At 40.3% G+C, this 17,094-nt stretch overlaps 1 protein-coding gene across 3 annotated transcripts in view; it reads left to right on the top strand.

Moving 5' to 3' along the window:
- LOC106059650 (proton-coupled zinc antiporter SLC30A2-like) overlaps nt 1-17,094 on the top strand; it is a 33,898-nt gene that overhangs the window by 2,326 nt on the left and 14,478 nt on the right. For 2 of the 3 annotated variants that reach the window (XM_013217323.2, XM_056015603.1), the window contains exon 2: nt 1,267-1,788. In XM_013217323.2, coding sequence (XP_013072777.2) covers nt 1,334-1,788 — 455 coding nt within the window. In that variant the 5' untranslated portion in view covers nt 1,267-1,333. Of the gene's footprint in view, nt 1-1,266; nt 1,789-16,049; nt 16,937-17,094 lie in introns of those variants that run through there. The other variant, XM_013217324.2, reaches the window with a different exon arrangement.

Raw genomic sequence — 17,094 nt, 5'->3', positions numbered from 1 at the left:
ATCTCAAAAAAAAAAAAACGGGGTTCTTTGAGATTTTGTTTTAGGTTAGGCATACATCATTTCCCTCAACAATACTGAAAGAAAAACTACATTTAACCAATCGTATCACTTCATTCTTACAGTAGCTGTTAGGCTTAGTGACAGCCTAGTCCAGAGCTATGGTACAGTTATATATATAGAGAGAGATCTAAAAGCATTAGGATAACCAACTCGATAAAAAAGTATAATTTTAATCTAATCCCCTCCCTGTCCTAAATAGTAAATAGATTGTGTGTCTGACTGATTCTAACAAAGTGATCAGTGTAAGGCTAGTCTAGACTACGTGTAGTTGGTCATGATAAGACAACCAAGCGATAGTGTTTGTGTGTGTTGAGTGATCAGGCGAGAAAATACACACTGCCATGGTTAGTCAAGCATGTAAATCTACTTTCAACATACATTTTTTTCTTTGCTTACAAGATCTAGATCTAATTGCATAGACGAAGATGTATTTTTTTACGAGAATGTAAACTTTACTGCATGGTCTCCTATTATACAATAAGTCAATAGATTAAATTTATAGGTTAGTGTGACGTCACATAGAAACCCTGTAAACCTGATAGTTTTAGATGCGCAGAACAAATATGTCAGAAAAACATCAATTACTAAGTTATTATTGCAAATTTTAAAAAAGAATAATATATTCATTATCTGTAAATCAAAACACATATAAAAAATTGTCAAAACCATCGGAGTTTACCTTTAAAGTAAACAGTATGTCTCCTAAGCTGAGAATGTTGAAGCAAAATATTGATTTAGAATGGTTGCTTATCATAATGAGCTATATTAGTCTTTTTTTTCATATTTTACTAATACATTATATCTGATCCTGAACTTTGCTTTATTGTCTGGTTCTTAATTATTATAAGTATTTTCAGTGTTTAACACCATAACTGCATATGCATCAAATTTATTAATTTTTAAGATACCTTCTTTAAACCTTAATAGTAAATTAGTAACTTTCTAATAGGAAACCCAATGTGGTCACAACTTTTAGCATTTTAACTGCACTAGTACTAGTATCTGTGCTACATCTGATGTTGATAATCACAGTCACTATAACGGCTATGTTAAACTGCTTGAGTTTGTCTTACAATATAACACTTGGCTATCCCAATTAAAGGATGTACCCTACATTGTCTTCTTGCCTTAGTCTAACTTTAGACTAAAGTATATTCTTTATATAAATGTATTGATCTATGTATAATTTTTATTCAACCTTCACAGAACAATCATCTTGAAGAATACTGCAATGTGTTTCGATTCTTGAGCTGCATCTGTTACATTTAGCACCATGAGCAGTTTTGAAGGCCATTACCATTCTTCAGTAACTGCAGATATAGCAGCTGGATATTCAATTCAAGCAAATGATTCAGAGGATGACGACTTACTTTCAAAAACACCCACAGAGCATCGAAAACGATCTGACATTCTGTCAGAAGAAGAGGACTTATGGCAAACCCCTGCTGAAGCATTTGTTCAGCCAAGTGTTGGCTTTTTAGAAAAGTCCAAAATTTTGAAACGTCAGTTGTATGGTGAGATTTCCATCCCAAACCATCATTCTCACAGTTTGTCAGAGGCTGATCTAAACTCTTCCAGAGTACGATCGTCATCAGGGAATGAACCATCCACTGGCTATGGTTCTATGTCTGAAAATTGTGTCACACCAACATGGTCAAACAGAACCTTACACAGGCGCAGTAGATGCAGTGTTACGCCAAGGCCCTATGAAAGAGAGTTCAGCAGCAGGTGAGTTCTGGACTTAATTTAATTTTAGTTTTGAACTGATTGCTTTTCATTTTGTTCTTTTCTTCTTCTCTCATTGAGCCCAGCTAAAATGTATTTATTGCTTTTTCACAATTTCTAACCTTCTCAGTTCCCTGCTACTCTTGCGTCTTTTAAAGTCAGGCCACTCTGCTCATCTATGTTATCCACCTAAATTTTTTTTTCTTCACTGGTGTGTGGCACTGTATGATTATCTTTGAAAGGCCTTAGGATTTTGTAACATGTCCAATATATCTAAGAATCTGTTATATTTATAACTTTTTTTGCAAACTATTGTATCAGTTTTTGAATTTAAATTTCATCATTTATAGAATACTTTTGCGAAAGTAAAAAAAAAATGTTATTGGTGAAGCCTTGAAAATTATTAAGTATATAGATCTGGAATCAGAATATTTTCACTATAGATAAATAATTTTGTGCAATGAAATGGATTTTTTTTATACCCAGTAAAGTGAGAAGACCATGCAGAAAAATTGGAAGTGAATTGTCATTTAATTTTTTTTTTCTTATAGATAAATATTTAATACAAAGAATTGTCTGCTTGCATTTTGAAATATATTATTTTAATTTATTTATTTGTAAGTACCCAACCTTAAATGTGGCAAGTGCTCTGTTAGATTTTCAGAATCAGTGAAGTGTCACTTTTAAGATACAGTTTAGGAAACCCTGTTGTAATCTTATTGTCAATTTTATTTTTACAATCTGTGTAGAAAATAGTGTTTTTGTGTTGAAACATTAAATTTCAACTAAAACTTAAAGAAATGTGACCAATTTAAGCAACTCAAGAGTGTTTTTGATACTGCATTTTTCCTTTTAAAATTCTTGTAACACCTTTTTTCACCCAAAAAAATCTACTCAAAAGAAGTAACCAAAGAGAAAGTATTTGCTACACATAATAAATATTCATTCCATATGCATTTTTTTACCTGGAGAGATTAAAGTAGATTTTAAAAAAAAAACATGCATTCAAAGGCACAGACAAAGAAAGGTGTGCATATGCCCAATTCAAATGTTTTTTGCCTAGCAATTGTTATTTTAAGTATGACTTAGCTTTCAGATTACTATGGTTACAGTTTTTGAATTAGAAATCTTCCCTCTTTTGTAGTTTCAATTGGCATGCTAAATATTGATTACTGCTGCAATTGTATTTTTCTTTGCCATTTCTGTTGTCGCTAAAGATATTAATACCTACATGGCTCACTTCATTTTTCCCTCTGTGAGAGGTAGGGTGCCATGATACTTTTATACTTTAATGTCTCTGTTTCTTTTATGGTCTCACCCTTTTTATATCTTTTACCCTGGGGTTAACATAATACAAAAATGCTGTGGATATTGGTAAAGAACAGTTCGTCTTCTTTCTGGTGCTGTACCATGTAGGAGGGTTTTTTGCAAGTTTTGATCATCTTTGCCAAGCGATGTGATGTGATGTGACCGTATGAACTGAGTTTATGTATTTAAAAAATACTTTAAAAATGGTGCTTATCTAAGGGGAAGGGTTACATTTACAACCATATCACTCAATGATGTAGAAGTTTTTTCACTTTTTTCGAAATCAAACTAAATAATTTATTAATAACCTGTGCAGCATGCGCTAACAGTGGTGCATTGCACGATTACAAGTGGCTGGTGCATTGTACCACAGAGACTTAAAGGGGCTTACAAGAAAAACGTTTCTGTTCTCAAATCCAGCAAAATAATAAAAACAAAAGCTTATCGAAGGGGACAAACTCTGCATTTACAACTATATCTCTCAATAATGTAAAAGATTTTTCCCTTGTTCGTTATCAAATGTGGTAGAAATAACGTGCACATTTATCGAAGGGGACAAAACCTCACATATTTAGCCATGTTTTTGAATGCCAGACAATTAATTTTCTTTGTCGATGTCATGCAAAATAATTAATTGACTAATTGGTTAATATTTTTTATTGATTCATGTATTTACTTCGCCAACGGTTAACTGTGCAAAGTTTCAACTTATTCCGTCAATGGGTGTAGGAGAAATAAAGTTCTTCAAACTTTTTACCAACCAGACAGACCGACAGACGAATAGACAGGGTGAGTTGATATAAGCTTGTAAAAAAAAAAGTGATCAGCAGGCCATCATAAACTTTATTAGGACACCTAATGTCCCAACGAAACACATAGCCTTAAACGGCTCAAAGTATTACATTGTCTTTAAAATATGAAAGTTCGTAGGTTTGTTATTTTTGTTACTATTTGACCATTTCCTAGTTCGATGTTGACCCATTTCCCAGAAATGAATAAACAACGTATTTTTGTCCGGATGTGCATGTCTCGTCACGCGCCCTTCGCGTTGTCTTATTTCTGTGTGCACACATTAGTTCTGTTTTTTAGTAACGTATTACTTGGTAAACTTGGTCAAACACTATATCACTAGGTACTAAGTTTCTCAGTTATCTTTTGTTTCGTAGGAAATGAGACCTACTCATCTTGGGCCACCAAATACCTTCACCTTTCTGGTATAGTAGTATAATCGCCTGCTTAAATTTGGCAGATAAGACTTTTTTAACTCTCTCTCTCTCTCCGTAATTATTTTCCGTGTTCAGAAGGAATTTTTAATTTTTCCCTTTTGTATTTCAATAGTGTTAGGGTTAAAATTCAGTAATGGTTTTCTTTTAATCAGAAAATGTTATAATTGGTATAGATCAATGTATGCCCTTTTTATATTACACAAATTAAAGTTTACAAACTCAGAAATTAAGTTCATGTAATGGGGTCAAATCAACGATGCTATCGTCAATCCGGAGAGAAAGCGTGAACTACATTGTCTGCCTTTTTGTTGTTTTTTTGTTCCTATCATTTTCTTTCATTCGCTATGAAATGGTATTTGGGGGGGGGGGGTTCAAATTGTGGGATAAAACAGACGCGTTTTATCGGCTCGTGAAAAAAAAATGTTGTTCCCAGAGTAGCATTGGACTCCAAATGCCCATCCATGACCTTCGTAATTCTTTTTTTAGCTTACCGATACCTTGAGTATAAAGCCTTAGGATATTGTCTGAGTTATTTTACATATAGAATGGCATACACTGTAGTCCTACTACTTTCGATTATACCCTAATGTCCTATCTTTAATGTATACTGGTTTTCTGCTATTGATTTAGTTTTGCGGCTTAACTATTTCCAGAACTTCAGTGTCTCGAAATTCAACAAGCAACTGACAACAATGATGCCTTGCTAGATACATCACGGTGGAGGAAATAATTGTTTTCGCGCAATGATGATAAGAAATTTAAAATACAAGTAAATTGTTTTTGGTCACATTCGCACGCTAAGACAATCCTGGACCTAGGAAAAAAACTATTGAACATCCTATAGGTTACTCCTATAACATATCTGTCTGCCTGTATTTAATTGTTATCGCTAGTCTTGTCCTACTTCTGAAAGGCTACCTACGATCTAATCGGACATTTATGTAACTGAAATGAGTGTAATCGCACTGTGACGGGACACTTTGTGGCACGCTCGTCGATCCGTTATCTGGAGTTAAAGGACTGAAACTTAAGTATATTTTTAGTACATTGTTGTTTTTTTAAATAGTTGCGAGTGCAAGCCCTTTCGTGTATATTTGTGCACTAGTTTTAATCAGCTTTTTAAAGACCATCGCCCACTTTCTTGTCCTTTATGTGCATCGTTTAGGGTCTCAGGTCTTCATTAACAATTCTGAACCATCTACAATTTCGTTGTCTTTTCCAACCATCATTTGGACATAAATAATGAAATATAGTAGGTCAACTTAAGGTCTTCGAGAATCTTTCAGCTTCCAATGCTAGACTGGCAATAGTAATTGGATGACAGCTCTACATAAATATGGCCTCCTTCAGTTGCCAAGCGACTATGGATCATCTCATAAAAAGGAGATGAATGCCTTGGAATTTGCTGTGGTCGGAACGCTGTCGCCGACACAGCAGTTCCCCTCCCCCTTTCCACGCAGCTGATGTATTAAAAGGAACAGCAAATACCGATACAGTTTGAGTTCATCGGAGTTGCAGGCTCTGCCAGGGTGTAGCACCGAGTGCTGTAAACTTCCTAAGGGTCGCCGGCGCCTTAATTTTCCTCAAGGTTCACTCCCGAAGCTGTTCCCATGTTTGGGCGTAGCTGCAATGGTTTGAATTCACAATGTTCTTCTCCTAAATGGGTAGCAAGCCAAGGCTAACGAGCCCCCTCCTGACTGAAGCTTACTGGTTTAGGCGCCAGTTGCTTGCCTTTGCCCCTTCCCCTGTTTGTGAAAACAGTTCCACCGGACTCAATATCCTAACCAGACTTGAAGGCCAGCAGTTGGACTGGTTGTCAGAGGCTATTTGAGAAGTATTTTATTGGTAGTGGAGCACTTATATCCATTACTACTTTCGATTATGACAACCTTGCGGAACCACAGCTCTACATCTTTACCAAGAAATCCAGTTACTATGTTCGCCAGAAAATAGCACTAGACCTAAAGAAGACAACTTGATATTTTCATTGAGATACTTGCTAGGATCGAAATTCTGTTAAGAAAAACAAAATTTGAAATCTTCTGTCTTGCTTATCAATTCAGGCCTCTCCCAATCCTATTTTCTACGTATCTAGATCTTCATATTTATATACATATATTCATAGAGAGGTGACCTCACATACAATATCTGTTTATTATTTGTTATTGTTTGGGCGGTCACGTGATTCGTTGTCAGACTAGGATAGAGAAGATAACTTGATTATTTTTTTCACACGGTCTGCATAAGCGTTTCGACAGTGGGGTGGAACACGTGTCTTGATATTCCCAGTATTGGAATTACCTTTTATCGCGGCGTATTCCTTCACTAGCGCACCAGGGAACGGGCTAGTAGGAGCCTAGTTCGTGGACGCCAACAAGACCGCCCGACACAGCCCGGAAGGCCGCGCCAGTCAGTCCAGTCTTTGCCCAAAGAGAGACCCGCGAATCAGCTGGGACCCAGGAGATCCCAGCCAACCCTCGAGCTTTTCGGAGATCCCGTTAGGTCTCTTACTCACCGTTGCCCCAGGGCCCCAAGGGGGGGGGGGGTCTGGACATAACCCCTTTAGATGTAATTTTATACTCGCTGACTGCCCATTTATCAGTAGCGAGCAACCAGTACGCTTGGCAACCCTAAAAGAGCGGGGTATTTGTGACGAACCGTTTTAGCTCACTCGAGGTATCACTCAGGTCTAAGCATTTAATTAATTTATTTACTCGCTATTAATCATCAATTGCTCTAATTTAGCGTTTAAGCGCTAAAAACACAACCACCACCCCTTCAATCCAACCCCATCCCCCTTTGGCATCGATGTCACATTTTACTATCCCCACCTTGACAGGTGTCACACTAGACTCTTGACAAGAATACACTCCCTCCATCTATCGTGGCAAACATCCGTTGACCCCCCTCCCCCTTTTTCGGGAGCGGCTGGTCACTTCAAAGTACCCATTCAACTTAACGCCTCGGGCAACGCTGTTCATCTAGCACTAGCTTTATCAAGGTATAATCTTCCTTTGATATGCCGAGCTCTGATAATCTCCCCTTCATAATCCACCTGACCACCTGGGCTGATTTCCTGGACTTTCAACTCGCGCCTTCGCGCAATGTCTATCTCCCGGAAACTCTCGTCACGGTCAAGCGTGGACCCCTTTGTCAAAGACGTCAAATAGTCTAGACCACATTTGCTCCTATCTCCCGTCACTCACCCCCCCCCCCCTCTCTATCCACGTGTATATGGACAAACTTCATCGTTCGATCTCATTCACGCTGGAGAGCCCACAGGGAGCACATCTATCTCTTGCTTGAGCTCTAGACTATTTTCATTCCCTTATTTCACTTTGGATTGGTGGTATGTAACTTAGTAACGTGCTTGAGAACCATTTTACTTAGTAATGTATATATATTTTTGTGCATTTATTATTACATTATTTGTGTACCTATTTGTGCATTCTTATCATGGATAATGTAAGTAGATTACTGTATACTTATATTTTATATCATGACTTTTGTGGCTAAATGTTCAAACCAGCTGGACTAGAGTTTATTAACAATTCTTACCAGATGTATTTAGCTCTTTAACTATTATTAATTTAACTCTGATATATTAGCGCTCGGCACGAGCTTTTAATATACCATCATTGATTAATTCCTTGGCAGGGAGTTATCAAAGCATTTCTGTAAACATGTCTTATTACTGAGTATGTATCTACTTATGCTCTATGTTTACTTATGTGGGAACATGGGCGAGTATCAGACGTTGATCTCTCCTTCCCCTGTCATCTCATTTATCTAAGAGATGTATGTACTTGCCACTCACCGTGATTGGTGAACGTCACCTGTATTACTTATCATATGTCACTTACTACTGTTTGTTATTTCCCTTTACGGGAGTCCCCATTATTATTGTTATCTCCCTTGATGGGACACTTTATTCATTTGTTAGTTCCCTTTGATATTTAAGAAACTAGCTTATAGTTTCTCTACATAAGACTGAAGATGTCCTTCACGGAAAGACATCTACCACCCAGTGTTATCATTATGGCTAAGCCGATTATCACATCATATCGTTGCAGCTTTTATCTATAGACTACTTCCACCTGAAATCTTAGCAACCTAAAGCTGATAGCAGATTTGCTGGCACCAGATCTGTAGACATCAGACCTACTCATCCTTCAAAAGTAACAACGCTAGCCACAGACTCGTCACTGGCTTAACTGATTGGTAGACGCAGCTCAGCTCTGCAACCATACAAGTTGGACGGCACACGGAGCCTGGATCCACTACGCCAGCCCACCAGCAGACAGCATCAGTATCAGCCACACCAGTCTCACCAGTGCAGCACCGGACCAAAAGCTAAGCAACCCGCCTAATGACACTCAGACCATTTGGTTCTAATATCTGATGATGATAGTCCTATATATGTAAATACGCTAGATCCCGTACTAGCAACTGTACAGCATTTCACCTTTCATTATCTTATTTTGTATAATAAACTGTACATAAGTTTACATCTAAATATAGTGTTTGTTGCCCGCATTATAACGCTGTGCTTGTAGTTTATATGTGCAAGTAAGGATTCTCAAACTATAAAATCCCCTAGACACCCAAAACGGCCAATACTTTAATCCGACTTGTCACAATGGCGAGCCTCGTCCGGGATTTACCCAACTAACACTGCAAGCACAGCAGGCAACTCCCCAGTATTTTAACCATCATCATTGTTAGAGCACAAGACTAAAGAGTTTCATTCAGAGCTATTTTAATTTTCTAATTTTGTATTGCTGTAATTGTACTTCTTTTACAGGTTCTTAAGCACCAAACAAAGGCTGATACCACCTTTCCTATAACTCTTAAGTAATTGCTTTCAGCATCTCCATCATCGTCTCCACCTCTTACTCTACCTTCCGCTTTTCCCCTTCATTACCCACCCCTCACCATCCTAGCACCCCTCACCACCATGGCAAGTGGCACACGCTCTAAAGCGGACTCTGACATGAAACAAAAAATAGCTGAACTCAGAGAACTCGCGGCCGTCATATATGACGATGAGGCAAAGCAGAAAGAATATGTGAGGGCAGAATTGGAGAAGGAGAAGAACAGGGAACATGAAATAGCTATGGAAAGAGAGAAAAGGGAAGCTGAAGTAGCTATAGCTATAGCTATAGCTAAAGAAAAGGAAATCACGGCGCGAGAAAGGGAAAAACAAATAACTGAGAGAGAAAGGATAACCGCGGAGAAAGAGAACGGAACCGCCAGTCAAGCTTCCTCCGGATCTCGCCCGGCTAGCCCTGCCTCCCAGCAAAGTTCCTCAAACGGCCTACCCCACATGCCAATGGAGCACTTCGACGACAAGACAGAAAACATCGAAGTTTATCTTGTCCGCTTCGAAGAAGTTGCGAGCTACTACGGTCTACCAGAGGAGAAATGGTGCTTCCGGCTATCCCAATGCCTCCGAGGCAAAGCCTATGAAGTATACTCTAAACTCTCCTCCGGCCAGCGAGAAGACTACGCAGCCCTCAAACAGGCGCTACTCGTCCAATTCGAGCTGACTGCCGAGGCTTACCAAAAGAAATTCAGGACATCCCGCCTAGAGCGCCGAGAGACCTACGGTAATCTCTGCGACAGGTTGGACAAATACCTGAAGAGGTGGCACACTCTTAGCGAACTGCCAGAGACTTTGGACGGCCTAGTGAGCCTCATACTCGCAGAGCAGTTGCTAGAGTGCATGCCTAACGAGGTCAAAATCTTTGTAAGGGAGCAGCAAGCCGCTACACCAGCCGACATAGCTTCAGCTGCAGACCGGTACGCGACTGCCCGCAAAGACGTTAAGGACATCAAAAGCAAGACCTCAGCCTCGGACAAACCAGAGGACCAGCCCACTTCTTCCAACAAACACGCTCCTTCTAGCCAACCCTCTCCTTTTACTAAACCTCATCACCAAAAAGCACCAATCCAACGACCAGCCACGCCTACTAGCTACGACAGACGAAGCCACCCGCCTCGACATGGCCAGACCAATAACCATCACCGTGACCGGAACAGCACGAGTGATCACAGGCCCAATCGACAGCATCAGGCCCCACGTACTGTGTCAGCCATGACTGAGCTCCCTGAACCCTCTTTGCATAATCAGCCATCGCCTCTTGATGAGGAAGAGGAGGACTATTACGTCATATCAGCGCTGACCGTGGCCCCTGAACCCACTGCTTGTGACCTTACCCAACCGATACCGCCTCACCCCATCGTATCACCCCCTGGGGTAGAGATTATTCTGATTAACGGATCTCCTGTCCAGGCACTATTCGATTCCGGATGTGAGGTGAGCTCTGTCATCAGCAAAGCACTGGTCGACCCATCGGATCTCACTGGTGGATCAGTGACGGTTCAATCTCTAGACCGTGGCATTCCTCCGAAGGTGTATCCTATCGCTCGGGTCCACGTAGAATGCAAGTATGTACATGGCACCATTGATGCAGTAGTCATGGACTCGCCAGTATACGACTTTGTTCTAGGCTCCAGGTACATACCTCTAGGAGTTGTCAATAAACCATACTTCTCTCTGCCTGTCGGTAGAATGACAAAGCAGAAACGTGGCAGCAACCAGCTGGTTGGAAGCCCTGGTCGCCACTCTAACAAACCCTTTACTGGCTCTTCAGCCAAGCTCAAGCCGCGCCACCCTGGCACTGGCACTGCTAGGAAGTCACGAGGTAAGCGAAATACCTGCACTCGTGAGAGTTCTTGTAACTCCCGCTCTTCAGCTATCAAACCACTAATGCCTGGCACTGATCCTGCCAGGAAGTCACAGAAGAAAGTGAACTTTCACTCTCGTGAAAGTGGGCCTCATCACAGCTCCACACCCCCTATAAGGCCACTCTTCCCTGACATTGACCGTGTCAGGAAAATTAGAGGTAAGCCGATCAATCGCACTCACGAAGAAACGCCTCACTATGGCTTTAGAGATAAGCCCCGTCCAACGTACGCGCATTGGGCACTCCGCCATAACACTTATCCCACTTACTGGTCTGCCCCAAGAAGGAGATGTACCCAATCCTATCAACCCGGCCTATTACCCCAGGTTTCCAGAATTGCCCCTTCCACGTGGCAATCCGCCTGCGGACAGAACATAGGCGACAGCGGACCCTTAGGACGGACACCCCTCTGGACCTTGGCAACCTCTTAACTACTGGGAAAGTTTTCTTAAATGCTACGACCGACAGTAGACGAAACTTGAGCGATACCAACGTGAGCACTTTATAGATCTTTTAACCAAGACCTATCTTACGCGGGGAGGGTTGTGACGAACCGTTTTAGCTCACTCGAGGTATCACTCAGGTCTAAGCATTTAATTAATTTATTTACTCGCTATTAATCATCAATTGCTCTAATTTAGCGTTTAAGCGCTAAAAACACAACCACCACCCCTTCAATCCAACCCCATCCCCCTTTGGCATCGATGTCACATTTTACTATCCCCACCTTGACAGGTGTCACACTAGACTCTTGACAAGAATACACTCCCTCCATCTATCGTGGCAAACATCCGTTGACCCCCCTCCCCCTTTTTCGGGAGCGGCTGGTCACTTCAAAGTACCCATTCAACTTAACGCCTCGGGCAACGCTGTTCATCTAGCACTAGCTTTATCAAGGTATAATCTTCCTTTGATATGCCGAGCTCTGATAATCTCCCCTTCATAATCCACCTGACCACCTGGGCTGATTTCCTGGACTTTCAACTCGCGCCTTCGCGCAATGTCTATCTCCCGGAAACTCTCGTCACGGTCAAGCGTGGACCCCTTTGTCAAAGACGTCAAATAGTCTAGACCACATTTGCTCCTATCTCCCGTCACTCACTCCCCCCCCCCTCTCTATCCACGTGTATATGGACAAACTTCATCGTTCGATCTCATTCACGCTGGAGAGCCCACAGGGAGCACATCTATCTCTTGCTTGAGCTCTAGACTATTTTCATTCCCTTATTTCACTTTGGATTGGTGGTATGTAACTTAGTAACGTGCTTGAGAACCATTTTACTTAGTAATGTATATATATTTTTGTGCATTTATTATTACATTATTTGTGTACCTATTTGTGCATTCTTATCATGGATAATGTAAGTAGATTACTGTATACTTATATTTTATATCATGACTTTTGTGGCTAAATGTTCAAACCAGCTGGACTAGAGTTTATTAACAATTCTTACCAGATGTATTTAGCTCTTTAACTATTATTAATTTAACTCTGATATATTAGCGCTCGGCACGAGCTTTTAATATACTATCATTGATTAATTCCTTGGCAGGGAGTTATCAAAGCATTTCTGTAAACATGTCTTATTACTGAGTATGTATCTACTTATGCTCTATGTTTACTTATGTGGGAACATGGGCGAGTATCAGACGTTGATCTCTCCTTCCCCTGTCATCTCATTTATCTAAGAGATGTATGTACTTGCCACTCACCGTGATTGGTGAACGTCACCTGTATTACTTATCATATGTCACTTACTACTGTTTGTTATTTCCCTTTACGGGAGTCCCCATTATTATTGTTATCTCCCTTGATGGGACACTTTATTCATTTGTTAGTTCCCTTTGATATTTAAGAAACTAGCTTATAGTTTCTCTACATAAGACTGAAGATGTCCTTCACGGAAAGACATCTACCACCCAGTGTTATCATTATGGCTAAGCCGATTATCACATCATATCGTTGCAGCTTTTATCTATAGACTACTTCCACCTGAAATCTTAGCAACCTAAAGCTGATAGCAGATTTGCTGGCACCAGATCTGTAGACATCAGACCTACTCATCCTTCAAAAGTAACAACGCTAGCCACAGACTCGTCACTGGCTTAACTGATTGGTAGACGCAGCTCAGCTCTGCAACCATACAAGTTGGACGGCACACGGAGCCTGGATCCACTACGCCAGCCCACCAGCAGACAGCATCAGTATCAGCCACACCAGTCTCACCAGTGCAGCACCGGACCAAAAGCTAAGCAACCCGCCTAATGACACTCAGACCATTTGGTTCTAATATCTGATGATGATAGTCCTATATATGTAAATACGCTAGATCCCGTACTAGCAACTGTACAGCATTTCACCTTTCATTATCTTATTTTGTATAATAAACTGTACATAAGTTTACATCTAAATATAGTGTTTGTTGCCCGCATTATAACGCTGTGCTTGTAGTTTATATGTGCAAGTAAGGATTCTCAAACTATAAAATCCCCTAGACACCCAAAACGGCCAATACTTTAATCCGACTTGTCACAGTATTCACTCGGCGACCACGATGAGGTGGTACTGGAACGCCGAGTGACCGCAGCCGTGTATCAAGGAATCACCAGGCGCTGTTGCACTTTCACCCTTCTTTCTACTTCTGCAATCCAGAATCGATAAAACAACAGCAAGAAAATCTTAATTTAATTACTGATTGAGACCTAATTCGGGTTATGCTCTACTGTATTTGAAAAGCACTTGTTCTCTGCACGAAATGTGTTCATTCTTAGCTGCTAGCATTCTAAATGAATTGCCGCTTGTCATTTTAAAATATTTTACTAATTAAATCTTAAACATTATACCACCCCACCCCAACTTACCCGCGTCTTTTTTTTCCCCATTACGACTAACATGGGGGACACATGTAAATGTTCTTTTCTCACTACGTTTGTTGGTCGCCTTTTTCGTTGCTTGTGTGTCCATCCGCCTACATTTCTCTTTAGACAATATCATATATATGACATTTTAGAAAGTTCCCACGTGACACCACTGTCCAGTACTAACAATATTAAAAGATGGCCAAGCCTAAGACTTGGCTTTCACTTCAGGTTGAGTATTTGGGTCAATGCTCTGAACTCTTCTTGCAGTTTTTCATCACTAAATGTTGGTTCAGTGACTTCGAGAGGGGTATTTGAACTCACGTGTGCATATTCCATAATTTACATTTGACCAATCGAAGTCGTTGACACTCAGTCGGCACAGTGGACATTGAAAGAGAACTTTGGTTTAAAGTGTACATTAACACTTCGTTAGCGAGAGAGAATGTTCTGTACCATGGTCTCCTGGACTAGTGGGACAGAAAACGTGTTCTGAGGACCAGTGCTATTTTCTGCCCCTTATTACAAAGCCCAATTTATTCCCGTTTTTACGCCCCTCCCTCTTTTGCCTTGTTCTTTGCATGATAGTTTGAGATTCTTGCAAAACATCACAGGGCTGTCCAGTTTCTGAGAATTCTTCATTACATTTCTTATTCACAATGCGAAGGAAAGTGACTAATATCACCATTCTTTTCTATCATAGCTGTACTAAAACTTATCCAGCGGCTCTAAAATTATAGTGTACCGAGGCTTTTTTATGCAGTGGTCGGTGATCAAAGTGTAAAATATCGTATCATTTTTAATATGACAATAAAAGATTTCTACGGCTGTTTCTCATTAGGCACTAGGCATGTACAAGTGGTACGGGACTCTCCTTGAAACTCGCTGGCAGAAGTTAAGTCGTCTGCTGTTGATATTAAAAACGGATAAACGAGTAAACAATTATATAGGTCGGTGAATTGTGTTTATGAAAAAAGGAAACGCAGTGGTCATTTTCATATCTCAGCATTACGTTTTTGTTTTTGTTTGTTTGTTGTTGTTGTTGTTTTTTTAAATAATTTTTTCCTGTCTTTAAGGGAAACTCCTATAAACTCGGGTGATTTTTCAAATTTGAGTTATTGACTTATTTAAATTTAGCGTAAAAAGTTGTGATTGTAAACATTTTACTATTTTTTATTGAAATGCTTCGAAACATGTATATGTAATAAATTTTATGGTAAATTCTTGACGTCTTATAAACAAACAAACGGGGCTCTTGGAGATTTTGTTTTTAGGTTAGGCATGCACCACTTCCCTCAACAATACTGAAAGCGAATTTAGATCTAACAATCGCATTGCTTCATTGTTACAGTGGCTGTTAGGCTTAGTGACGGCGTAATCCAGAGCTATGATAGTCACTAGTAGGCCTACAGTTACTTAGATCTAAAAGCATTAGGATAACCAACTCGAGGGAAAAAAAGTAATATTTTCATACACGCCTCTACCCTGTGCTGTCCCAAAAAGTTAATAGATCGTGTGTCCGACTGATTCTAACAGACTGGTCAGTGTAAGGCTAACCTAGAACTTTAGTAGGCTACGTGTAGTCAGTCGGTCATGACATTTTTAAACCTTTTTTTTTTTCTGTTTGGAAGAGGAAAAAAAAAGGGGGGGGGGATTTACTACACTTGTGCCGATACGTTTGGGCGGGCTGGATGGAGCCACAGTGTCCGAAATTTGTTTTTACATTAAATATTACGCCAATAGGCCCCGGGCCCCCACATCCCTGTTAAGGTCCCTAAAATTTAGGTATTTCTACAAGAGGATGGGGGGGTGTTTGTTCGCTATGACGTTTGTATTGTTGTTTTTTTTCTCCCCTGAAGTTCCTGTGCACACGCCCGCTGATAGAAACCGAATAGGTCAAACCAGGTGTAATAACATCCAATTTGTGTAGTCACAATGTTTGCACTCGGCTTGACCGACCTCGACCGATAGCCTAGAAAAGAATGACTTTTTGACCATGTCATCGTCTCGCTTTTGCACTCAGCCCTGGAACTGATCGCTTGGATCTAGCAATATCAATGTGCAAAAACTGAAGCTCGTGCGAGGCATGTTAGCCTATAAATAGATCTACGTGTCAGTCCCAGTTGCTTGGGACGAGGCTAAAACCTAAAACTTTTAAAGTTTCCTTACGCCAAAGAAACGGATTATACAAAACTCCTCAGGAAATTGTTTTCCAAGATCTTCATAGATTCAATGTGGATTTCTTGTGGTGTTGGATTTTTAACACATTAATTATTCCTTGATGTGTGTTGTTTTAGTATAGTACGACCATTTTCTCTTATCAACGACAGGCGTGTTATAAGTCCAATATAGGAAGATTACACAGACTCTCGAACGGTGCTTTACTTAAATTAACAGATCGAATAGTGACAAGTGTATTCTTACAATATTTAGGACATAGATCTTAATCTACTTTGTTTTACAAGGCCTGGGATTGTTTTAGTTTCACGTGACTACACATCTTAATATGAAATCATACTAGATCTATACATAAGTATTTTAAATATTTTTTATTTTACTAGTGTGTGCAGACTAGATTTTAAGTTAGGGTTAATAGGGTTAACCCTATTCTAGAACAGGTCCTAGATCTTCCAGATGTAGGTCTACTTGACGTGGATATTTAGCAACGGTGTATATAGTGTAGCATTTGTTCTCGACCGTTGCCAGGCAACCATTATTGTGTTAGTACGGACAAACTTTAAAAAAAAATCTAATTCCGACCAGGAGCCCTGCGTAATTGTGCCTCTAGTTTGAGAGGAGAAAAGCAAAACAAGAAAACATGTCCAACACCGCTGGAACAGACGTGCTTGACCTGGCCGAGTCGTTCAGCAGTAGCTTCAAAGCCGTCGGCAAGAAGAACTCGTTCAGGCCGTCCCGAGGAGAAATCTTTGAGAAGACGGAGACGGTGCTAGAGGGAGAGAAGAGGAGAGTCACGTACATCCTGCAGACTTCGGGGGCACACGACCAGAGGTAGACTAGCCATACAATAGTTTTACGCTCAGTACTAACGTGTCAAAGACCTAGAAATAGGCCGTGGTCCTTTTGCAAATATTTAGGCCAATTGAAGCTCTTTAAATTTTTATCTTAAAGGTTGTTCTAAACCTTTCTCTTGTCTTCTCGTCTGTCAT

The sequence above is a fragment of the Biomphalaria glabrata genome, chromosome 17 (genome assembly GCF_947242115.1).
Source record: "Biomphalaria glabrata chromosome 17, xgBioGlab47.1, whole genome shotgun sequence".
NCBI classification, from domain to species: domain Eukaryota; kingdom Metazoa; phylum Mollusca; class Gastropoda; family Planorbidae; genus Biomphalaria; species Biomphalaria glabrata.
Note: the sequence above shows the minus strand (reverse complement) of the source record. Positions and strands in the feature narration are given on the sequence as shown.